This window comes from Pteronotus mesoamericanus, unplaced genomic scaffold, assembly GCF_021234165.1.
Source record: "Pteronotus mesoamericanus isolate MK-2021 breed Mesoamerican mustached bat unplaced genomic scaffold, CSHL_Meso_final contig_169, whole genome shotgun sequence".
Classification (NCBI taxonomy): domain Eukaryota; kingdom Metazoa; phylum Chordata; class Mammalia; order Chiroptera; family Mormoopidae; genus Pteronotus; species Pteronotus mesoamericanus.
The window spans coordinates 28670423-28695643 of record NW_026555068.1 but is presented as its reverse complement, the minus strand read 5'-3'; the positions used below and the strand labels follow the sequence as shown (position 1 = coordinate 28695643).

General features: G+C 57.9%; 1 protein-coding gene across 1 annotated transcript in view; it reads right to left on the bottom strand.

Moving 5' to 3' along the window:
• Positions 1 to 25221, bottom strand: part of CSMD1 (CUB and Sushi multiple domains 1) — a 720682-nt gene that overhangs the window by 41484 nt on the left and 653977 nt on the right. The window contains exons 42-49 of the mRNA XM_054565852.1: positions 22621 to 22809; positions 19177 to 19354; positions 17521 to 17666; positions 16700 to 16780; positions 15694 to 15807; positions 14007 to 14195; positions 9638 to 9784; positions 8402 to 8590 (exon numbers count right to left, since the gene is read on the bottom strand). Coding sequence (XP_054421827.1) covers positions 8402 to 8590; positions 9638 to 9784; positions 14007 to 14195; positions 15694 to 15807; positions 16700 to 16780; positions 17521 to 17666; positions 19177 to 19354; positions 22621 to 22809 — 1233 coding nt within the window. The remainder of the gene's footprint in view (positions 1 to 8401; positions 8591 to 9637; positions 9785 to 14006; positions 14196 to 15693; positions 15808 to 16699; positions 16781 to 17520; positions 17667 to 19176; positions 19355 to 22620; positions 22810 to 25221) is intronic.

Sequence of the window (25221 nt, the reverse complement as noted above, 5' to 3'; positions counted from 1 at the left end):
TCTGCTGCGCAAGCGCACGCACTGCCGAACTCGGAAGGCGCGCAGAGCGCTGGAAGCGCGGTCAGAACCAGACGCCTGTGTGCTCGCTGCCCCGGAAGGCAAGGCCGACAGCTGCCGCGGAATCGCTCGGGCGCCCTTCATCGGATGGGCCGGGGGACGCGCGGCGCGCTCTGCTCCGCCTGCGTTTGGGAAGAAGGACCCAGCGACACCGCTGCAACCACAAACCACCGAGGGCGCCGAGTGCCTGGCTTCCGCAGCCAGCCCCTCAGGGCCCGAGCCGCCTCCTGCTCACCCCTCCCCCGTTTTCCCGGGACCCACTCCCTCAAGTTCCGTTCAAGGCAAACAACATGGCTGAGGCCTTCAAAGCATTTACGGTCATGACATCTCGCATTTTGTCAGTTATCGGTAGGGGGACGGGGCCTGAGGGGCTGGGACACAGGGGGACCCATGGGAGACCCTGAGACCAGGAGGCTGGTCCCAGAGGCCTCGCTCGTCAGCTTTGGCGGGAAGGGCCGGGCGCGACGATGCCGCGCGAGAGGAAGGAAGCCCGCAACCCGCGCAACTGGGGGCGGAAGTCCGGAAAAGCGCACGCTTCTGAGGAGGACCAGCGCCGACCCAGGCTCATCTGGACCGAGGCAGGAGTAAACTCTCGGGTTAAACGACTGCACGTCCCAATAAGGCGTAAAGAGGAGGCCCGGGCAGGAGGTTTCACGCTCGCCATCGCGTGCTGGGCCGGTGCGCCCGCCACAGGGGCTCCGTGGTGACCACGGGAGGAGCCGGTGTGGGCTCGGCCGACACCTCGCGCCCGCAGGCCGCTGTGGGTTTCTCCTTTGGGTCGTCGATGCTTCCCCGGGCCGACCCCCGGGGGCCACACTCACACTCGAGGGCTGGGGAGACGGGTCCGAGAGCTTATGCGAACGTGCGCTCTGACAGGTAAGACAGGGGCGGGGGCTCAGAGAGACGGCCTGACTTGTTCAGGGTGTCCCGGCGGCGGGGAGGCGAACCTGCAGCCACCGAGCGGACCTGTGACCCGCCGTCCCCCACCCCCAGGGTCACCTGTGGCTCAGTCAGCGCTTTTTTTTGGCTCTTTTTCTTCATCAAAGGCTTTAACGATTGGGAAATTAAAAGAAGTATAAGAAAATGTAGTGCTGAATAAGAATCAAAGTCTTGGAAAATCCAGGCTCTACAATTTGTCTTCTCAATTTATGATAAACTGTTTCAATCACCTGAAATACACCGCGCTTTGCCACGTATAATGCCACGTATAATGGCCCAAACTTTTCAGGAAGAAAAACCTTCTCTTTTAATTTTTTAATTCAGTTTTTCACTTATACTCAGAAACAAAACTGATTATTGTATTCCAGGTTACTATTCTGCATATGGATATCGTTGTTTCTTTCCAGGGTTACACTTTTTAACTGCATAAGCATAAATGAATTAAAAACATTCATATAGATGTGGAATTAGTACTACCTACAAATAATGTGCATCTTTATTTTATTTGTCCCTCAAAAATTTGGGCAAAAAAGTGCACATCGGACACGGCAAAATATGGTACGTGCAGACTTTTACTTAAATGCACATGAAACGGGAGCAGCCTTCCTGCCACACACGGAATTCTAGCACGGGCTTCAATGGCAGAGATGAAGTAACAGCGATGATGTGACTCGGGTGCACAGGCTGAGGGTCGCCTCCTGCTGATGTCTAGCATTTGGTCCTCTGCTCACACGCGAGCATATATTTGCAACATACAACAAAAATCTGGGGCAGTTGCGGACCAAAATTCATAGACATATGGACGTCATTTTAGACAAACTGTTTAGCAGGATTAAGAAGCGCTGGCTCTGCCAGGCGCTGCTGTGGGGGCGACGCAGCAGGGTGAGCCCTGGGGACAGGTCCCCCTTCAGCTCCTGAGCACAGCCAACAGCCGTCACGGGGCCATCTCGCAGCATTGCTGGGACCGTGCCACGTCCTCTGCAATGGCGCCGAAACAGCCGTTGGGTCCTGGCCCCGCACGGCAAATTCTCCTCCCTCGCTGGGCGTGTCCAGGGCCAGCGTCCGTGGGATTCTGAGCGGTGGATGAACTGACGCGGCTCCGGCAGGCTAAGCGGGGAGATGGCACCCCACTCGCATGGGCAAAACCCGCCCGGCGAGGCTCACGCCCAGGCGGCCCTCCCGGGACAGCCCTGCACCTGCTTCCGTGACGCCTGGGGGTTCCGTCCGCAGGTGGACCCCGAGGCCCAGCACCGGGGAAGACTCGCGGTGGGTCGTCTTGCCAACAACAAGGGATCTTTTTTGACCTCGAGGGGGGTTTCATCCCCGAGTGTCTTAACAATAAGCTGTGTGGCAGAGCTTCCAAGAGAGCCGCCGACCTGTCCCGACGGAGATTCCGACGTTTCGGATCAGCGAGGAGCGTGGCCCGATTCCCGCAGCCGAGTCGTGAGGGGCGAAGGCCGTTTGCCAGCCCCTAGGGGTGCGTTCGCATATTCACTCATTCCACATCCTTTTTATGATTACTGTGTGGCAGAAACTGTATAGATCCCTTTTTAAAAACACGTCAATTAGCTAAATGTATGCAGCTTTAAATATGGAGAATTTCCTTAGTTTTGCTGTAGCTGAGGGGAATAAAAGTTCTTAGTTTCTTTTTTCTTTTTTTAATTTTTCCTAACGGTACTAACAGCAATCTATTTCCCAGCAACCTAAGCAAAGGCCCACACCCCCGTCCCACGAACTTCTCCTCTGCCCCACGGCGCAGGCTGGAAGGCAGACCCCTGCGTGAGCGCAGGTGCGGGCACGTGCCAGCGGCACGACTTCCGCTGCTCAAGGCAGGCGCCCACCGCTCCGGGGGAGCAGCGCCCACCTCGCAGGCCTGTGCGGCGATGCGCGCAGCTCGGCTCTGTGCTGACCCACAGAAGGCGCCCGGTGAGCGACACCAGTATCCTTATTCTTATTTACATGCACAGGAAGAGCTCCGACTGCTGGGGGGACACACTGTCAGCCACTGCAGAGCCCTGACCGCGCCACCGCCCAGCAACGTGGGCCCAGAAGGGCTGCCCCTGCCCCGGTTCGGGGAGCCAGCCCCGGCCGGGTGGCGCTCGGTCCCCAGGAGCCCACGCCGGCCGCCCCGCCGCCGCTTGTCAGCCATGCCGCTAAGGAACAACGTCCGCGATTTTTTATTTCCAGTGTCCCATGCCAGCAATAAATAGCTGTATAAATAGGCTAGAAATAGGTTTCCAAAAATAATTCTAAAAACATAAAGGCCATGTCGAATGTGAGCATCAGTGGTACTATTTCAGGACCCTTTTTCTTCTGCTTTGTTTTAAAAGTCTCCTGTCTTCTCTGATTTTCCAAAGGCCTTCTCGGAATAATTAGACACTAAGCAACATCTCACTTGACGCTTAGCCAGCGCCCTACAGCCCACGGGCCCTGGGCTGAGGCTGAGACAGGAGTGAGGTAAGAGTGGAGGTCAAGCCCTGGCTGGTGTGGCTCAGTGGATCGAGCGCCGGCCTGCGAACCAAAGGGTCGCCGGTTCGATTCCCAGTCAGGGCACAGGCCTGGGTTGCAGGCCAGGTCCCCAATTGGGGGCGCGTGAGAGGCAGCCGCACATGGATGTTTCTCTGCCTCTGCTACTCCCTCTCTTCCCCTCTCTCTGAAAATAAATAAAAAAATTCTTTAAAAAAGGAGAGTGGAGGTCAAGTGCCGAAACTGTCACTATGCCAAGGGGCCCTCACACATCACACTGTTTTTACCCCTTTTGTGGGGACAGGCGTGACGCCACACGTTGTGAGAAGAGTGCACGCGAGCCTCCGAGCGTCAGAAGCAGCCCTTCGCTCGTCTGGAGGGCGCGGGCGAGGCTGAGCCTCAGGGCGGGCCAGGGGGAGGTTGGAATCTCCAGGGCTTGTCCGCGTGCTCACTCATTCCGCACAGTCCGACAGACAGATGGCGGCTCTGAGACAGGAGACGCGGGGTCAGAGGATTCAGCTAAGAAGCTGCGGCAGCGGCTCTGAGCCTCTGAGTATATTTATCACATCGTAGCTGGAGGAAGAGGAAAAGGCATCTGCTAATTTGAAACAAACAAAGAAGCCGCGTAAGGGCAGGGGACCCAGCAGGTCGGCCTAGAAGTGGCTATCACAGTGGAAGGTCTGACGTCGGGCCACCCGGGATGTCCTGAAGGGCAAATCCTGCCCCAGCGAGGCGTAAACGGGGGTGATCAGTAACCCGACTGCCACAAGAGGATCAGGAGCCATTAGGGTAAAGCCCAGCTTACAATAGGCCTCACTGGATTTGGCATGTTTTGGCTTTATGAACTGTGTGGATTCATGTCCTTATAACTTGGAGCACAGCTAACATAATGCCCATTATGCATATGTACATAGTATACATATACTCACATATACGCTTATATTCTCACATATTCTAATGTGATTTGATACTTTTAAGAACACTTAAATTTCAAGGAGCACTGCCCGACACAGGAGAGCGACCGTTTCACAGAAACGTGTAAGTGTTTACAGAAAAAATCAAGATGCTGTCAGAATTGCCCTTGCTCTTATGTTCACGAGTAAAAGATTTTAAGATTTATGAAACAGTTCAGTTAATTCATTTATGCCAGGAAGCCAAACGTACCCTCCTGACTTTTGATTATGATGCTATCTTTAAAATTAAAACAACAGCAACAGAACAGTTTTCTTCTGAAAGATGCCCGAGTGTCTGCAAGGGTTAGAGACTCACAGGCGGACCCCCAGCCCAGCCCCCAACCCGGGGCGGACCCCCAGCCCCCTCTGATCTACCCCTCACCCCACCTGCCCGCATCCTCTGCGTCAGCAAACGTGGCTTGTGTTCGCAGGGCGCAGACAGCTAAGTCTGCCTTCATGTGCTTATGGGAACTAATTTCTGTGATTCTTCCCTGCCGGCAAATTGCAAGCAAAGCACAAACAACAAGTCGACTTTGGGTTGAAGTCGCAGCACCCCCTCCGCCCCAGGGTCTGAAGGTCACAGCTTTAGAGCAAATAGCGGCTTGGGGGCAGCTGTGCCCTCCGCACGGGGTCAGACAGCCGCGCCCCCCACGCCCCCGCCAGTTCACGGGATCTCTGAGGTCGAACAGAAGCCTCGGTTCTGAGCTGGGCTCCTCTTCAGGGCGAGTAAGATGGGCGTCCCGATAGTGGGGCCGCTGCTTTGCCGGGGCCTGCTCCGTGGCAGGAAATGAAGCCGCTAGGACACCAGATACGCCCGGCTTTATCGGGGAATATAAAAACCAACACGGCCTTTCTGAGAGAAGTAATTTAAAAAGGTCAAGCAATGCGAGGAACACAACCCCAGCTCCTCTGAAGCTGATAAACTACGTCTTGCCTACTGCAGTTTGTCATTCACAGATGATCATCGGGGGCCCTCCCATGTATTTGTGAATCCTGCCCAGAATTTTCCAAATGCCACTTAGAAACCGTCCCGTTTTCTCGGAAGAAGGGCTGCCTGGGGGAGGCGGCCTAGAGGCGTGACTCGGGCCTGGCCGGGCCTGCTCCTCCAGATCCCGGAGAGTTGGGGGTGGACAGGCCATGGGCCCTCTTCCAGAGCCACTGACAGAGAGCGCCAGCGCCGACGTGAAAGGCGACCCTGCTTCCAAGTCTTCCCTTAATCCCCTCAACGACCTTGAGCGCTAGACGCCAAAATGCTGGGCACGGGGCAGGAGGCAAAGTCAGGGAGGCCACGGCGCCCTGGCCCCCGGTGGCTGTTTCTCTATCAAAGTTCTGTGCTCCTGAGGGGCCGCTGGCAAAAAGTCAATGAAAATGAGAGAACAAAGCAGGTTCTGACACGAGATAAATCGTTTTTAAAGGGAAACAATCACTCTCGAAGACATCTTGGAATGTCGTCAACATGCAGAATTTTTTCCTGTTCAGACTATGGACCCAGCGCGACAAGGGGCGTGGGCTTTTCCCAGGTGGCTTAGCACGTGGAGCGACAGGGCCACGCGGGCAGTACCTGGGCCGGAACAGAAGTGACCGCCACACTCCAGGGTCAAGCCTCGCTCTCTCATGAGGAGGCACGTGTTCCATCCTTAGGACACATTTCAAAATATTACTGTAGACAATTTTGAAAAAAGAAAAACCCGACTCAGTTAAAAAATGTACAGATTGTTCTTCTGCACGATGAGAGGGGTGCTGTTCAAATCGTGGCGAAAAATTACAGTATCCGTGCAGGAAGAATCATTGAAATATCACATAGTAAGCTGAAATACTAAATATGTCAAGTAAGTATTAAATATTAAGGCTCCTGATGGCGCGGAGCTATGTGTCTACTTATTTTTAAAATTTATTTATTCAACCTATTTTCAGCTTTCAAGTCTATTTTAAAATAAAAATAACTGAGCTAAGCACGGTAACTTTGCGTTTGGTGGCAGCCTTAGCATGTTCCACCAACGCCTGTGCCAGCGATGGAGCCCCCAGTGAGCGCCGAGGCCCCGAGAGGGCCGACCGCAGGGCTTCCTGGCGGCCCGACCCGGCGCGGCTGCTGTCACACAGCGCATCATGGCGCGGGCGGCAGAGCTATCGGGCTGAAATCTGAAAATGCCCACTGCGCTTCTTTAAAAATTGTAATTGTTGTCATTTGACTTGGCCCTTGGCACTGGGGGCAGGGGGTCCAGACGCAGGCCATTCACCCCCCTTCCCTCACAGCGCCTTCGTGTCCGGGAGTGGAACCGAAACGCAGCGTCGGTCCAGCTTCGCCTCCCCACCGGCTGTCCCAAGGGCCGTGCTCTCTTCCCTAAACACGCCCCTATGTGCCGGAGTTCTCACCGGCTTTCCCCGTGTCTGCGAAGGGCCTCGTTGCTACAACACGCGCTCGGCAGCCACCGCAGAGGCTCCCCAGGAGTCCGCCCCCCGCCCCTGCGCCGCGCTTGCTCCAAAATGTAGATGAGACTGAGCCTGGTTCACTCTTTCACTGGGTGGCGTCCACCGCAGGCGAGAACATGAAGGCCACGGGGCCCTGAACCGTGAGAGGCCCCTGCCTGCACTCGAACGCCGGTTCCACCCCTCCCTCCCCTCGGGTTCCAGCGATCGGGGAGCCACTTCCCCCAACCTTCTGCACCGCTTCCCGTCCCTACGTGTCCCGTCTGGGCCAAAGCCACATTGACTCGTGGTTATCGACTCAGGGACAGACTCCTCCCAGGGGACTGGCAGAGCTTTAGAGCGGGGGCGGCACCCAAGTCAGAGGAGAGCCTGCACTGCCGGGGAAGGTGCTGTGTCTTCCGCTGCTTGCACTGGGCTGCAGGGACCGACCGCGCCCCTCAGCCACCGGTACACACCCGCAACCGCCCGTCGCTGCGCCCTGCGTGCCACGATCGAAATCGCAGATGTGTCGAAGTTCTAGGGTGCACTCTCCATAAACAGAGACGTGGCATTCACTTTGATTTACAGAACACAGAGGCTCCCTGGCTCACAGCAGTTCAATTCAGGATTTTTCAAAGTAAATAAAAAAATAAATAAAAATAAATTTAAAAAATACTTTTTTTTTGTTTCAAAAGAAGGAAAACATCATTCCTAATGAAACACACGTATTGGATGTTTCTGTCCCTCTTACATTCACGAAGACTTCCCGGAGGAAGGACGGAAACAGAGTGGGCCGGGTGGCCGACCGCCCCCCGCGCTTAGGGGTGTCCTGTGCGCGTGACAGGCATCGGCTGCTGCCTCACAGCCACCACCAGAGCATCCGCTGTCTCGTGAGGGCGGAGGAAAAACGGAAACTGACGTGAGGCTCTCTCTATAAATCATTATTAGCTTTCAAAAGCCAATAGCTTTCATTATGGATATAAATCTCAATAAGACAAAACTATGAAAATTTCATGACTTCAAAGCCTCCAATTAAAAATTAAAACACCACCTTTGAAAATCTGATTTTTATGCACATGAAAGATAAAATACAAAAAAAAAGACATAAAATATTGAAATCAGCTTGAACAAGCCCTAGATTTCAAAGACTGAAAGAAACTAAAATACACAGTGTAAGGCTTAAAGCATAAGTTTTCAATCTAACATAAGGAAAATTAGTATTAATAACTGATTTTTTAAATAACTACAACTGTCAAGAAAAGTTATTTATCTAATCTCCAAATTAGAGAACCCGTTTTTTACTTCCAAATGCACCGCAGACACGTATTATAACAACTCCACCAGCACCTCGCGGCTGCCGGGCCGCCTCCCGAGTCCTGGCCGCAGAGCGAGGCCGCGCCCGGCACGGACATCGGGACGCTTGGCGGTCAGCGCAAAGGCCGAGCTGCACGTCTGCGAGCCCACGCGCGAGGCCTGCTCCCCTTTCATCCCCAGCCCCCGCTTCCGGACCTGGCCAAGCGGGATCAAATCATTGGAGGACCGCCCTGCCCCCACGCCGAGGCCGGAGAGCCGCTCCTTACCCTGGCACAGCGGCGCCGGCGCGTCCCACTGGTGCATGCCCATGGGGTTCCGCCGGCAGGTGGCGTTGCTGCTGCCGACGAGCCGGTAGCCGGGCTTGCAGAAGTACTGCACGTGGCTGCCCAGCGCCCCGGCCGTCCGGTTCACGATGCCGCCGTTCCGCAGGGAGCGGGCCAAGCTGCAGTAGGGGGCTGCGGGCACACAACACGCACACGTTACAGACACAGAAACAAACGGAGGATGGGCTCGTCACCGAGGGCTCGGCGCGTCCCTCTGGACGAGGGAGGCGAGCGAGACACCTCTGCTGTGTCCACAGTGAGAAATCGGTGACGGCGGGCGAACCCGGTGCGGAAATGCCTGGGGAGCACGGGGCGCGGCAGGAAGCGCACCCGACTGGTGGCAGCGCAGACGGGCCGTCCCCAAGGGTGCGTGAGGCTTCTCAGGAAACGACTCCCGCTGGCGGCATAAGGTCCGCCGACCACGTGGCTGGGTGGTTACCAAAGGGAACCAGAAATGGACGCCCACACAGAACCCCGCGCGGGGATGTTTATCCACCAGCGGCCTCCCGTGAGAGGAGCTGCTCGGTCGGGGCGCACACGGCCGCCGCCTCGGGGAGCGGCCCCACCTTACCCGGGGCTGCGGGGCCCCGGAGGCGGAGGCGCCCGGGCCCCCTGCTTCGCGATCGAAGCCGAGCCGGGGTTTAGACCGTCTGCGTGCTGCTCCTGTAGGGCAGTGAGAACCTGGGGGACTCAGGTCCTCCTGACAAGCGCACACGGAATCTGAGACACCGTACGTCACAGACGGAGTGCCTGCCTGCCTTGCCACGATGGATGATCCGTAAAAAGACAAAATGTCAGTAGGCAGTGACCGTTACCGCTTATAACACTGATGGCATCGAGAGCATGCCTTCCTGCTTGTTCCCTTAGCTTGTCAACGTATTTTACATTTCATTCATGTAACTTCATCTTTGGGGGAATGAATGCCTTTGCTTTCCATGATATGCAAGTCGGCGAGTTATGGTCTGGCCAACCCATTTTTACATTAGTAATCGATAAATAGTTTATTTTCCCTAAACTCACTTAGAAATGTCCCTTAGAGAATTCCCCATTTTATTCTTTCATGTGAAGTTTATTATTCCTCTTTGAAAATTATGCGTATTATTATACAGGCCTAATTTTTTAATCTAACACGGGTCGTCTGTCAGAAGCACTTCTGTGTGGCAACCCAGCCTCGCTCACCTGTGTAGCGGATCTTGAAGCCCTTTTTGCTGGTCGCGTGGTCCGTGGACCAGCGCAGAAACAGCTGGTTGCCGCTGCTGGTGACGTTCAGCTGCTCCGTGTGGTTCCCGCTCAAGACCACCAGCAGGGGGCTCTGTCCGGAGGGCCCTGCGCGAGACCAGAGAAAGGGACGCTCAGGTGCAGTTTAGCTGTTGATTACACTGGAATCCAAAGGCACGACCTACAGCTATTTTCTCCAAGGGGAAGCAAGAAAATGCCCAGTGAATATAGCAGGGAAGGTGTTCCCTGATGAAAATAACCACCAACCCGAACGATTTCAGGTGTTCACGCTATTAACAGCACAATACTTAGATCAAATGAACCTTATCTATAAGACAGCAGTAACTGAAAAAATAAAAGTAGCTTTTGTCACCAGCAGCATCTACGTTCTTGGGTGGAAATGGAGGGATGGAAACTTCTGCGGGTGCGGGTGAATCCACACGTCGGCACGGTCGCAGGGGAGGGCACTTTGGCAAGAACCAGTCACACTGAAGGGTCAATCCTATGTCTAGAAACTACAGCACACGCGCAACGCTATCATTTATATGGCAAAATGTGTATTCCAGCCTTGGTTTTCATGGCAAAATTTAGACCTTAACTCGTAGCTCGGTGTTTTAGATGAGAAGAGGAGAGCGCCATGAAAAGGCGGGGTATACAGCGTTTAAGTGAATCAGCGCGAGCAGCGTTTCTGAAGGGCAGTTCTTAAGGTGCCCCCGGCAGCTGCCGACACCTGCTCACCGGGAAGGACGACACGGTGGCCGCCGGGCGCACCTCGGACGGTCTGCCCCACGGGTCGCACGTGCGTGCGTGTTCGCACACGGACGGGAGGCCATGATACAGGGCAGGTGGTGGGCAGGGAGGGGAGGGGTGCAGCGGAAGGACAGGCAGGGCCGGCGGCAGTGCGGGCGGCGGGGCCGGGGTGCGGGGGGTCCCCCGAGTCTGCCCGTATTCCTGGCTTCTTTAAAGAAACAGACTAAGGTAAATTGAATAAAATCCTGACATTTGTTGTGTCCAGTGGTGAGTCCATACCTACATTTAAAAAACTGTTTACATTTCTGTATACTGACATTTTCTTTTAAATTTTAGAAACAAAATTTTTTAAAAAGCAAATGGAAGCCGTTGTCCCCTCCGTTACGCTCATCGTGGTCATAATCCGGCGTCATTTCCTGGAGAAGCTGGACATCGAGCTGCCGCCGCCCTTCCAGGGTCCCACCTGCTGTCAGTGACCTTGGCGCCGGGTCTCATGGGCTGCTCGCGACCTTGGCCCTGCTCTGGCCTGGAAGCCTCAGGACCTGCCTTCACACACCGCCCCGCCCCGGAAACATGTCACGAGAGGGAGGCTGTGGCCTCACCGCTACATGTGACACGGTTCTGTCAGGTCAAGCGACACGCGTGCGGGGCTGCACCCTGGCGTTTTACTCCGGCCGCGTGGCTGAGGACGCGCAGCGTCATTCGCCATGAGAGTCCTGGTCAGAGCGGTGCCGGCGATTCATCTCCCAACACCTGTTATGGGCCGGACTGTCTTGTCGCCCCACTGCCCAAATTCACACGGCGGCCCTACGCTCGCCCCCGACCTCAGGACGGGTGTGCTCGGAAACAGGGCCCGAGAAAGGTAACGAAGCGGGGCCGAGTCCTCGGGGTGGGGCCTCGCGGCCCGGCGCGCAGCGCACGCGGACTCACACGGGGCGGCCGCGCCAGGGCGCAGGGGCGGGGGGCGCGCGCACGCCCACGAGGGGCTCGGGGAGCGGCCCTGCCCACCCCGGACCCCGGCCTCTCGCCTCACAACAGGGAGGAATAAATGCCTGTTGTCCAGGGGGCCCGAGCGCCCTCGGCAGCACAACGGAGGGAGCCTGTGGGAGGTGCGGGCGGCGGGTCCGCTCGGGCCGGGCCAGGGCCGGCCGGGGAGACGCTCCTTGGCGTCCAGGCGTCGCGTGGGGCCAGCCTCCCGGAGGGGGCGCCCGCAGTTTGTAACCGAGGGCCCGCAGTGCCTCCCGCGGGCCAGGTTTCTCGGCGGCGCTGTCCGCACGGCCGATGTCTACGCTGAACAAAGGCCGCTGGGCAGTGAGCTCACCGGCTTTATACAGTTCGAAGAGGCCACGGTCGCTGACGGAGCTCGAAGCCGGGTTCCAGGTGCCGGCGATCGGACCCGGCGCCTGTCGTCTGCACCCGCTCCCTTCGCTGCCCTGCACCTGCCGCCCCGACAGACGCCGTCGGCGCCTCCGCACGGGAAACCTCGGCCGTACCGGACACCCTCCTGCACGGAGCTCTCTAGTGGGTTAACTTACATTTTTAATTGAGGACTATCAACTACGGGAGCTGTCGCGAGTGATACGCTCCGAGGCCAAGTTTAAAATCAATCGAGCCAACATTTGGGGGGGCCAATTCATGAACTATAAAAGGGCCCGCGTCTCACAGACACAGAGAGGGAGATGCAGCGGCCGTGACATTTACTGGAGCAAAAACGCCCACGCCGAGAAAACAGTCACACAGAACTCCGACCTTTCATGTTACAGAAGAACCTCAGGGGCGGAAACGAGCCCAGCCACAGATCTGTGAGGACGGCGACGGCTCTGGAATTGCCTCGATTATGCACCGCACAGCGGCTCACAGGGGGCGTCGCCGGCCCTGGCTTTGGGGAGACCAAGCGGCAAGTGCTGAGAGCGGCGGCCCGGGACAGCTCCCCCCTGAGGTCAGGCAAGGCCGAGGCCGCCCGCTGAACTCTAACCCGGCGCGGGTGAGCCCGGCCAGCACTCCCGAGTGCCGAACACTTACTGCCCCGATCGATCGGCGCGCCCCGGCCGGGCTGCTCCCGGTTCCGTTCTCGCACGCCCGGGCGGCCCCAGGGTGGTGCCCCCGGTGCCTCACGGAGGTGGAGCCCCCTGCCCTTGGCCGACTGCTTACTGCTCTTCCTCCTAAAGACTAAGCCAAGGGCGTCCATGCTGAGCGTTTTCAGGGACAGCCGCCCCTCACCCGGGGTGGGGGGGGCATGTGAGGCGCCCGGGGCCTCTGTGGCTGGGACTGAGCCCCCATGTGCACACGCTGGTCAGGGGAGGAGGCACTGGCTGGCTCTGCGGGCACATCTGAAGTGCCAGCGTCACCGCACGCACGCTTGGGGACTGTCACTAAGTAAAATACAGGCGAGGGGAAGACAGCCGCCGAGATGCTGGTGCCGCTGACCCGGCCACCCAGGCGGTTGCCCCGAGACGAGCGGGGTGTGGAGCACATCCCGTGCCACATGGGGGCGCCGGGCGAGGGGGCGACCCGTGCCCCGGGCAGACCGCGTGGGCCGCGCACGGGCCCATCGTGCTGCTCCAGGGGGGGCGGCTCAAAACCTACACATGCTTTTCCCCGCGACTTCCCACCGGCTGCCTTCGGAGCACAGCGGCCTGTGGGTAACCGTGACGGTGCCGGAGGGACCCCGGGCACCCAAAAGCCGCCGGGAAACGGACGTGGTCTCTTTACTCCTCTGTTGCTACGTGTCTAAGTGTGAATTTAATTCCCGACTCAGGGATTCGTCTTGGGAAACACAGAAACTGATCCACATGGCGTCTGTCGTGTGAGCAACATGGCTCGTACAGGCTGCAGTCACGTTAACACACGTAGGACCAATTACGGTAATTATTTATTTTCACCGAATTGATTGTAATTTATCTGAATGCAATGACAGACCTGTCAAAACACGTGAAAACCCTATTATTATGTACAGCTGTAACTTGAGGTTGGACTAATTTTCTGGGGTACGATGAAAAATATTAACATCAGTTTCATTTCAGATTGACGGCTGAACCACACTGCACTTTCGGGCGTAGCACCGTTATGTGGAAAAGTTTATTAGACTTGTATAAAAATGTGTAACACTAATTGTTTAAAAAAATTGTTCCTTAAAGATGCCATAGCATTTACCATCCAAAAATCTCTGTAAGCCATTATATTTATCTCTTTCTGGCAAAATACGAGGTGGAATAAGGTACCTTTACTTCTTCGGTCGTAACTCCCTAAGATATCTTCTACATCAATGTAACTCTTACAGAGAAAAGCCCGACTCCAGACCCGACAGCAGAGAAGCGGAGGCGGGTCCCACAGGCCAGCAGGTTTCCCGCGTGTCCCCAGGGCCCTAACTGCTTAAACGCCGCAACGTTAATGAAGCGTTAACGGTTTACGAGCACTGGATTTCTGAGAGGCGCAGCCCAAGAGGGATCCACCTCCTGTCTGGGGAGATGCCGTTTAACCCCAAGGTATGGTCAAGTTCTCACGTGACCGAGACGTTTTACAGGCGTGGTCCTGCGCTCGCGAGGTCGCCGGCGTGTGGGCAGAGAGGAGGCAGACTCACCGTCGAACACTTCCAGGGTGTCGAACTGCTTCTCACTCTGAAAGTTGTCCACAAAGATGGTGACGTTGTAGCTCGGCTCCACTTTGATGGTCCAGGAGCAGGTCTGGGAGTTGAAGTAGTTGCCCGGGTGGCCCGGGCTGAGGATGACCCCCGAGGACTCCGTGCGGACTTCGTTGGCCGGGCATTGAGCTGAAGAGAAAAGCGAACGTTCTCCTTAACGGAGCGGGGCCGGTGTCGGGGGGACCGTGCCAACCCCGTGCGCCCCGGCAACAGGAGGGAGGGGGCATCCCTGGGAGCTCTGGCTCGCGGCTGACGCGGTTTCCCACCACGAAGGCACTGGGGATGGGCCCCACTTGTGCCCGGTTAGGTCAGTCAAACATAGGAAAAGTATGGAAGAAAGACTGCGATTAAGCGCTTCAGTATTTGGTGGAAGACGTCGGAGTCCTATTTCCTTCTTTAAATAAGGGGATGTCTAGGGACCGGAGCCAGGAGAACGCTCAGTTCCTGAAGCAGGTTGGCTCCCGAATTAAACAGAAGAGAACCAGGCCGTCCTGTGCGGCCATCGCTGGGGGCAGGGGGCACAGGGCCGCTGGGCTGCACCCGCAGAGCAGGCTGTGGGCAGCAGCTGCCGCGAACGCCAGAGAGCAATGCCAGGCGCAGCACCGTGTGCGTGCGACGCACTTTGCTCTGCTCCTGGGTATGCGTGGGTGGGTTTCACTGCAACAGAAACTAGATTAATCGTGGGGGAGGGGGCGCATGAAAAGGCACTTTCTCTGTTTTTTTGACGCAGTTGAATAAATATTTATGCCTTTTCTGATCATCTGAAGCCATCTCAGCTGAGGGTCACCTGTGCTGAGCAACTCAAGACTGTTTTTTGGGATTAAAATGTGCCTGAAAAATGTGAAGATTTGCCTCAGTTAAGTTTCCTATAAAATGGCAAAAGAACAATTTATATCTGACCCTGTACCTGGGGGAAAAAATCCGCAAACAGGTTGTTGTTGCTGACGGAAGGGGGTCCGACGGACGCACTCATTTTTTCCAAGACAATGACACTTGAGAGGGGCATCTTTTAAATGGTATTTTAAAAGTGACCTAAGCATATTCAGATCCATGGAAAGCATGGATTCAGCCTCAAATCTGGTGCTGCTGTTGTATGTTGTCTTTGTGACTGTACATGGTCTATGAATTTTAAAGGTAGGCAACAAATAGAAATGTGCGTTTTACTTTCGTTTCAAGGCTTATACCTTTTACAGAGAAAACCGTGACCTACAGCGAGGGCTGTATGCACTGACGTTCTCGGGGAGATGCACAGCGGTTCGCCTTGAAATGCGCTAAAAATGCCGGCGAGATGAGCCGAGGGCGGAGACCACAGGAGCCGCGTGGCCCCGGATGCACAGCCGCCACGGGGGGAGACCCCGGTCGGTGGCGTCCCGGTTTCAGTTGTGAATATCTCAGCGTTGCCCAGAGCTGGGACACCGCCCGCTGCACCGCCGGGGGGGAGCGAGACCTCGCAGTGGATGCGGCTTTGTTTGCTGGAGCAAACAGGGACGGGGGTCCTGCGGGCTCTGTGAGCGGGCGGTGTTAGCTGCCACGGAGCACAGCCCAGGGGAGGGCCTCTTTCCAGCCCACACAAAGGCACGGAGGCGCCGCCACCTCACCGTTTCCCGCGCAGCTCGGGCGCACGTACCTTCGCACGTCGGCGGGGAGCCCTCGAACCGCAACTGGGCGCGGAGCTTGCAGGTGAGCGTGTCGGCCCCGGAGAGCGTGTACCCGGGGTGGCAGCGGTACCGCACGAAGTCCCCTGGAAGAGGCCGCGGCAACCCCTGGGAGTTAGGCTCCTCTGACCCCGAGCCGCGGCCTGACAGGCGTCGTCGGCAGCACAGGACGCCCGAGCCCGCGCCCGGCCCGCGCCCGGCCCCCATGGGAGGCTGCCCGGGGAAGAGCCGCCGTTCTGGTCCCTCAGTTACAAAAAGGCCGCCTGACACTTAACCAGCATCAAGGGCAGAAGTGACAGGCGTCTCTGCTCCCTCGCCTTCCCCGAGGACGACGGGACATAAGAGGGACACGGACAAGTGGAGCTTCCGCTCGAGAAGCAGAATGGCCTGAGCGCTCGGGGGCGGCCCTGGCCTGCGGGCCCGCGGCCCCTCCGCTCGGCCCGTCGGAGCGTCCGGGGACTGGGGTCCCGGGGTCTGGCCAGGGGCCTGGCGGGGGACACGGCGGGGTGGGGCTCCTGTGCCTGAGACAGAGGTCCCGGGTCCCACGAATGCCCTGCCACGGGGCCTGGTGGGCGGGCAGGGACAGAGGCCACAGATGGGGACGGACGAGGCGCAACAGCTAAACCGCACCCTCGAGCACGTCCACAAGCGGCGCCGCGGCATCGGCGCAGGGCCACGGGTGACGGGGTCCGGGTGACGCCCTAACTGGGCGCACGGAGCTGTTTCCTTGGAGAACGTTATTCAAGAGAAAACAGCCTGAGCTCCAGGGAAAGACGTGCTCCAAGTGACAAAAGCAAACCTCCAATGACAGGAATCAAAAATCATGGACCCTGGAAAGGAAGGAGCATCGACCCGACCAGGGCCTCTGCGCGGCTCCCCAGAGGGGCCGCGGGGCTGCGACAGGCCGCTCGCTCGCTGGGGCCACGGCTCCGCGGGGTGGGCGGGAAAGGAGAGGGAAGGGAAGGAAACGGTCTTTACCGATTTCGAAGTCCTCGTCCTCCGCCAGCATCTCTGCCCGTGGGACTGCGGGGGGAGGCTGGCACTTCTTGAGCTGAAATGCTGAACGGTGTATGAGAAAAAAAAATAAAACAACAACTGCAATTACATTTGCTGAGTAAACAACGTCATTAAGACTGCATTCTTCACGCTGCGCTGACGCTCAGGCCCACAGGCGTGTCTGTTAGTGCATCATGGCTTCATACAACCCTTGAGCGCCCACCGCTCGCAGGATATTGTAACAGCAAGGGGCACCCGAGGCCAAAGAGGAAGGCGGTCAGTGCAATGGTGGGAACAGGGGCTTCCGGCCCCTCGTGCGAGGTGCCGTTCTTTCCGTAAGAGGAACGGCCGCGGGGGCCTGGTGCCACGCCGCGCTCCAGCCTGGCGAGACCTCTGCCCCATGCCCGGGCCTTCCATGGCAGCAGCCCCCGGGGGAGGCGAGGGCCCCTTCCCTTTCTTCCCCGTTATCTAGCGTCCACTCCCAGGACGCTCAGGGGCCCGCCTTCGCCCCCGTGATCGCCCAGGTGGGCGAGGACACCCACAGGCATCGCCGACCGTGCGTCCGAGTCTCACTGACCACACACTTCTCTCGGAGCGAATCCGAGCTTCTGACTACAAGACGTGCCTCAGGAAGGTGCGAAATAACGAAGATGTCGCAAAGCCCACACGGGGCCCAGGAAACGCTGGCGCCCAATGTAAGAAAAGCCTCCCGGGCTCTTTAGCTGGAAACCGGCCCACGTCTGAACCAGAGACAAATCAAGAGAAGTTCTCTGTCCGCCCCCGAGGGGCGAGCGTGCACTGACCGTGGAAGTTGAGGACGAAGAAGCCGCCGTTGGAGAAGTCGCTGTGGAACTTGAGCAGGACTTGGTTGGTGGAGCTGCATGCGGTTTCCAGGGCTGTGTTTCCGCTGAAGACCCCGAGCTGAGGGGCGTTCTGGTCGGGACCGTCCCTGGGAAGACAGGGCCGCTGAGCCGGGGCCCGGCTCGGCCGCCGCGAACAGCCTGCCCCTCTGCGCGCGCCCGCCCACAGCTCGCCTTCCCGGGGGCGTCAGGGACGGGGTCCCACGGTCGCAGGGGCTGCAACGCCCTTTATCCACTTCCTGGCAGAAGTCCCCAGTGCAAACTCTAAACTCAATGGTGTCCCTTTGACTGTGGGTGAGACTTAGGGAGGCCCTGCTGTTGAATTACAATATGTCTAAAAACTGAATACAATACTACCGCCCGCTGGATACCATGTTTAGAAATGCCAACGCGTGCGCGCGCTGTTCCCACGGCGGACCCGGCTCCCGTGAGCACCCGCCCAGCCGGCGCTGACCCGCCTCGGCGCAGCAGGAAGCCCCTGCCTCCACCCCCAAACCCGTCGGTTCATCGGGGCGGAACTGCCGGGGCCTCACGCTGCTGGTCTCTGTGGCTGCTTGTTTAGCTTTCGGAACGGCAGCCTGCCTTGGCCCGCGGCCCACTCCGGGGTCTGCGCCCCTCCCTGCCCGGGTGCGGGGCGTCGCGCTGCCCCCAGGAGCCTCGGCGAGCGCGTCTCCCTCCTGGGTGGGAGGGCTCCGGCGACCAGGGCCCGTGCTCCCAATGCTCCCTGGGGCCCTCGCCTCTGGGACAGGGGCCCTCGGTCCCTCGCGTGACTTGCGAGGTCCTGCGGCGTTGGACCCCGCTTGCCCGGGCGGTCGCCTCCTCCGTCGGAGCTCCCCAGGCTCAGCCCCGCACCCGAGGTGGGCAGGTCACCGGAACCCGTGTGCCGCGGCCTGAGGCCTTCCCGCTCTGCCCCCGCTCCCGCCCACACGCCCACACTCGCCCGCACACGCACGCACACTCGCCCGCACACGCACGCACACTCGCCCGCACACGCACGCACACTCACACTCCCTTCCGCACCGGGATCGCCCCCCGGTGTGCGCGGCCGCTTGTTCGGGAAGCGCTGTCGCGGTGGCGCAGGGCTGCCGGCATTTCCCGTTTCCTCGCCAGCCCTCGCCCCCAGAAGCAAATGCGGGGAGAGCCGTGCCCACAGATGCGCAGGTCTAGCTGGGAGACCTGAAGTGACCCGCGCAGGGCACCCGGCTCACAGGAGGGGCTGGAGCGGCCACCCACCCCCAAGCCTGGCTCAGGGCTCCCGGCGCCCCTGGGCGCGGGGGTGGGGGGCTACGTGTGACCACCCCTTCAACAGCCCTCGAAGTCACCGTCTCCCAACGGCAAAGGGACCTTCTAGCTTTTCTCTGAGAAAAAATAACCCCCCTTCATTACGTAACGTAAATAGCCTTGGGGTGCTCTCCTGTGTTCAGAGGTCTGCCACCCAACAAACCTCAAACACGTTAGGGAAGCCCATCCCCTGCATTTCTAAACTCAGCTGGAAAACTCCCGTGAAGGCGTCTGCCTGGCTGCCTCGTCCCTCCCCCTGCAGCCTGAGGCCTCAGCGACCGCAGCGGCTGGGGGGCGGCCACGAGGCAGCTCTCCTACCAGACAGCGATGTAGTCGTTGACCGCCTCGGTCTGCAGCAGCGTGAAGTTGATGTAGACGCCGTGGCCCGGGGGCACGGTGACCAGCCACAGGCAGTCCTGCAGGATGGGGTACTCGTCCGGGAAGCCGGGGGAGTAGATGGTACCGTTGGGGGCCGTCACGTTGTAGCCGCAAGGAGCTGCAGGGAAGGCGGCGAGAGGTCAAGGCCCAGGCGGCCGGCTCGAGGGCGGGCCCAGCGAAGCGCTTCGAAGGCTCCGAAGCCCCTCGGCCAACGTTTCCCTTGAAAGAAACAATTGTGAAATATTCCCCAGGAACCACTTCATCAAAACAATTCCCCTAATGTCCTAAAACCTTAGGAGAAGCGTGCTTCTAAGCTGTCTGTTTCATTTAACGTGTTTGCCAAACTTGCACCATTCCTTCGGGATAAAGTGGTCCCCCTACAATAAAAAAGGAAAAAATCCTCAGTCAACGTGTCCTGCACTGAGCTGACGATCCACTGGTCTACCCCACGCAAGGGATTATGGGGAAATTATGCATAAATATGGAACTGAATTTTTTTTTAGGTGAGATTTCTGAAGCCTATTTAACATGTCTAAAAGCAGCATTTTCATCTGTTTGCCACGACCGCAGGCGTTAGCGCTGCTTTGCAGATCTGTGTTCCCGGAGAAAGGAGACGGGTGCAGGTAGGCGGCACGCACAGGTCGCCCCCAGGCCTCCCGGTGCTCAGCTGTGGGGAGAAGGGCAGGTCCACATCAGCCCATGTCTATTTTACTTAACAAACTGATACTCACAGCGGCATGGCATTATTACTTTTATTGACGGAAAAACGAAACGGCCACGCATTAGCAGAACAATGTGAGGTGCAGTCTTTAATTCGCAGCGCGCACCACGCACGGACACTGTGGGCACGCAGGCCCGCGCGTCGGACCCACGCCGGCAGGTGGGCCGTGAGCGGGGGTGACCCGCACAGATCTCCTGGGGCTTTTCAGGGCTCGCCACAAAAGGTGCAGAATCGAGGCGGAGTGAATAGGCCAAATATAGGAGAAAAAGGAAAACTCAGTCGCCGTGGAGAGTAACGATGAACCGCAGGCTGCAGTCCCGGCCGAGGTGGCCACAGGGGCACGGGCTGGGGACACAGGTCGGCTCCGGTGAGTCTGGTGTGAATTTGTGAGGAGAGGGGGCCGCGGAGGGCACTGGACAGGCTCCTCAGTGTCATTCTACGTGGGGCCTGGGGTCGGACAAACGTTGACCGATAACCTGGCAGAGCGAAGCACACAGATGCTTATAGCCTGTCACGGGCACGGAGCGCTCTGCAGAGCCTCTGGGGGCCCCTGGGGACATCACGCTGTCCCCCTCCTCCCGTCCGCGCCCCAGGCAATTGCGACCCCGCCTGCGGAGCCCAAAGCTGCTCTTCCAGCTCCCCGCCAGGCCGAGCCAGTCCCGTCCCTCAAAGCTCACTCGGTGTCCCAGCCGCTGGGCGCTTGGGGGAGGCCACTGTCCGCACTGAGCAGTCGGCGCGGTCGGCCTTCGTTGGAAAACGATGTACGTCGCGGCGTACGCGTGGCTGGCTGGCCTTCTCATGTCCATTACGCGACCAGATTGCTTCTGCTTTTGGAAGCTGCTGGTGCAAAAGGCGCTGCCAACACTCTCGCGGCGGCAGGTTGTCCGGGAACCCGCTCCGTCCCGGGGCTCCCGGGCGTGTAAAGCGAGGCGGCCCCTGACCGCGCTCAGACCCCTAAAGGGCCTTACAGGAACATCCACGCGGATATTTCATCCGCACGGGTTAACGAAGTCAACAGAGTATTTTCAATTTTTGAGCTACATTTGTATGTGTAGATGCCTATTTAGTGATCAAACCGAGGCTTCTGTATCATTATAAGTTCCTGGCAAAATTAAGGATGTCTTGAATTTCTCATCACTCTCAGAGATACTCTGTCCACTTTGAAGGCGTTGTACTTGGTGCACATGCAGGAGACGGCATCGCCACTGAACTGCGTCGGAAGAGGCGCGCTTGGCCGGCTGCAGGCCGGAGAGCGGGCTCGCGCCCAGCCGCTCTTTTGTGCTGGAAAGCTGGGCTTGAAAAAGCAATGGAACTAATTAAATACTTAATTCTACTTTTTTATATCAAGCCAAGGAGTCTTCCATTTACATATGAATACACAGGATTTTGGTAAAAATTGCAAAAAAAAGGTTTTAATCTTGAGAAGTCAAATAATTTATACATACAAATATATGAATTTTTAAATGGAAAATGGTATGAAAGGTTTTTTTAAGTGTTTTAATGAAAAAACACCAGGTAGGCAACTGTTACTCTTAGTTTTATAAAATAATTTTAAAATGCTATTTTACATTTGCATTTAATCACACTATTAGTGATTTTTAAATTATTAAATTGCATTAGGCTAAGATAACCTTAAAAATACAGCTGCAGGTCTTTTATAGTTGTTTTTATAATGCTATAGAATGGAAAAATGCAGATGAACGTATGATTTAAAGGGTTCATTGACGCTGTTTTGCTTCTTTTCCTTCTTCAGTAGTAATTAAAATGCAGCCAGACAGGGGTCCCGTCTTTGCTGCTGGACACAAATGTTTAACATTTCAAAGGTCCCCTGAGTTGGTATTTTCATGCAAAGCTGCTGTGTTTACGATGCTGGACCATGAGGTGTGAGGTGACCTTTCTGTTTGCTCTGCATCCCCCAGAAACAAAGCCCTTGATCTGTTTGCTCTCAGGTGATGCTGCAAAGGTCCCCAGCTGTGCCGAGAGGCAGAGAGCAGAGCAGGGGCTGCGGAGCCGTCGCTGTGCCCGGCCGGCTGCAGCCGCCGCGCAAGCCCATCCGCCAGCGCTGCACGGCACTGCGCGTTTCCTCAGAGGGTCCCGCATGACGTCTTCGCTCAGGGGCAGCCTCTACCTCAGAGTCACACAACAGCGAGCGCGCCGCAAGCCCGCGACGAACTGAAACCAGCGTTCCAGGGGCGCAGACGACATGCGGTCACTGCAGGATTTCGGCAATGACCGTGTCCAGGGCAAAACTAAGACACACGCTTCCCGCCTCGCGTCTCACGGCCTGACAGGGCCACCGCTGGGCTGCGTCCCCTCTCGCGCCGCACACGGCCCGTCCCTCCCTGGCAAACACCAGCCTTTGCACCTCAGCCCACCCGCGGAGTCCGCCTGCTTGCGTCCGGCCTTGCCTGACGAACATCTGCACTTACTGCTTTGATACCCTTGCCGTTTCAAAGCAAGGCCTACGGATCCCCCGCGTTTTTTAACTCGCTGGCACAGGACACACCCCCGAACACGGCACAGAGCGACTCTGACGTGGTCAGTTCCCAACGAGTGTTTGTTGAACAAATCAATGAATTCCCGGCTACACGCCCCGTTAACCTTTACTACGCCACCACCCACGAGGAAAGTGACACGGCCCCTGAGCAGAACGGCTGACCTACCGTCACACCTGGGGAAGGGGTGGTTCCAGTTGCGGTTGGTCCCGTGCTGGCAGGTGAGGACCGGCTGGCCGGTGAGGACGTACCCGGGGTGGCACTCGAAGGAGATGGACTGGCCCACGCTGAAGTCCGAGTTGGTCATGTAGCCGTTCTGGAACGGAGGCGGGTCCGGGCAGTTCTGCAGCTCGTAGGCTGGAAGGAACACAGAGGCCGACCGTGAGCGGCCCGCGGGGCCGGCGGGGGGGAGGGCGGGGGCGCGGCGACGCTCCGCTTCCCGGGATGGACGTCCAGGCCTCAGTTTTTGACGACACACTTTCCAAGGTGCCAGTCACCGTGCGACGTAAACCAATAACTATCGTTAGTAGGATCATTGTAACACTTCGTGTCTCACACTTAACGGCGCGAGTTCGGAGATGGCACCCGCCAAAAGTAAGCGTGGCCACGTTCGCCGGGAGAGGAAGCCCGCGCGATGGATTCGGTAAGAGAACGAGGTCGAGATGGTGACCGGGGACAGGGACGCGGCCGCTCCCTTTCCACTCCGGAAACGGGGCACCGGCGCTCGGATCTGAGTGCCTCCCAGCAGGCGCGGCTGTTCTGTTTTGGTTTAATTAACGTCCCCTAGAGAAATTTATCCCATTTTCTTTAGTTTTTTAACTGTAGAGTTGGGGGGATGGGTGGAAAACAATGACGGGATTAGCATGCACAAAATGGCAGCTGCAAAACGGCGGCGAGGCTGTACATCACAGTGCAGGGAACATACTCAGTAACAGTGTCGCAAGGACGCAGAGAGCCGGGGGGGGGGGCCTGGAGCTATGGGGGGGGCACTTTGTAAAGCATGTGACTGTCTAACCACCCTGCTGTGCACCTGAAGTGAATACAAAGTAACACTGGAAGTCAACTGTAATTGAAAAATGCAATTAAAAAGCAACTGTGGAATCATTATGGCAGGAATCAGTATGAGTGTAACCTTTATGTAACACACAGTTTATTGTACTTGGCACGTTCCCCGGAATACACCCCAGGCAGGGTGAAAGGCGAACGCCTGTAGCAGGCCGCGCGACGTCCAGATTCACGCACAAACGAGGACACCTTAACTAGTCTGCCAGTCAGGTGTGACCTCTGGACGCCATCGTCCTACAACTCGGTGAGCCACATGCCAGCCACTTCGGCCACTCGCGCAGGGCGGGCGCGGCCCCAGAGCAGGGACGAGCCCAGGCGGCGCGCGCTCCCTGCGCGGCTTTGCTCTCGCATTACCGGCTGGGGGTTGCCCGCTCCCCTAACAGAGCCACGCGGTGAAGGCCTCACTCAGGCGCGCGGCGCTTGGCTTGCACCGGCCACTGCTCCTGCCGAAGGCAGGCCACGACCCCGGCCTGCTGTCCGTTGACCGGGGACGTGGTGCTGGTGCCATGAAGGCCGGTGGCCGCAGGGGGTGCCTCCCAGTGGGAAACAGGACAGAGGGAACTTCGCTGCACCTGCCAATGGTCTGATCGGCTGGTCGTCACGGGGCAAACGTGCAACTGTGAAATCTGTAAGTAAGGGCTGGAGAATTGTGTGGTCTGTGATTCGTGCCAGGCGATTCCCGCTGTTTAGACTTCATGCTTCTGCACCGGTTCCCCGGAATGAAGGGGCAGCGAGGAGGTCGCCGTGACAAAGGAGAGGGAACACAGCAGCGTCTCCACAAGCCGCCGGGTGTACGAGCGCGCGTGACGTGAGGCAGGTTCGGGGGACGGAGCGGGAGACGGAATGCCCGCGTGAGAAACACGCAGTTCAGTCAGGGCGCGTGGGTCTGTCTGTATCACACACACGTGCATGTACACACAGGTGGACACACACCACATATGCACACATCGTGCACACACATGTACACAAGAACACACAGCAAACACATGCGCACACCACGTGATGCACACACGGCGCACCCCTCCCCGCCCGCCCCTCGCGCTCCCCCCGGGCTGCCCTGGCAAACACACAGCGAGGCCATGCCCTCCTCCAGCCCGCGCCCCCCCACAGCCCCAGGAGCCTGTCCCTGCGGGGCAGGCGGCGGCACTCGGCCGCGGTGCACAGGGCCTCCCGCCGGGCTGCTGAGTGGGACGCGGCCCTACCGGCCGCCCGTGGAGGACAGCGAGCTCCGGGCTGGGCACCGGCCCCCGCAGACGCCCTGCGCCCCGGGCTCCCCCAGGACGAGGGCAGCGGTTGGCTCTGGTGCTCGCCCTGCTCAGAACACGGTGAACTCTGTTTGAGAAATGAGTCCTCAGACACATCGCATGCAACTACTAATAAAAACCTGAAAAAAACTCTCAACAGTGATCGTGGGTTTCCACAGGAGGGCAACCAAATGAAGCCACATTCAATGTCCCTTGTCTTCCTGGGAAGGCCCAGTGCTGCGAGCGCGGCGCCCAGGGCATGGTCGACGGTGCAACCTCCAACATCCGAGGAGACGTGTCTCGCGCACACACGCGTACACACACGCACACGCACGCACACAGGGCCGCACACTGCCTGGGTGCTGGCGCTGAACATGACCTCGAACCCCCTCTTGTCCTTGGCTTCCCTGCCCATAAAAAACCAATCCGGGCCCGGTAGCTTCTAAGCACATAGTTACGC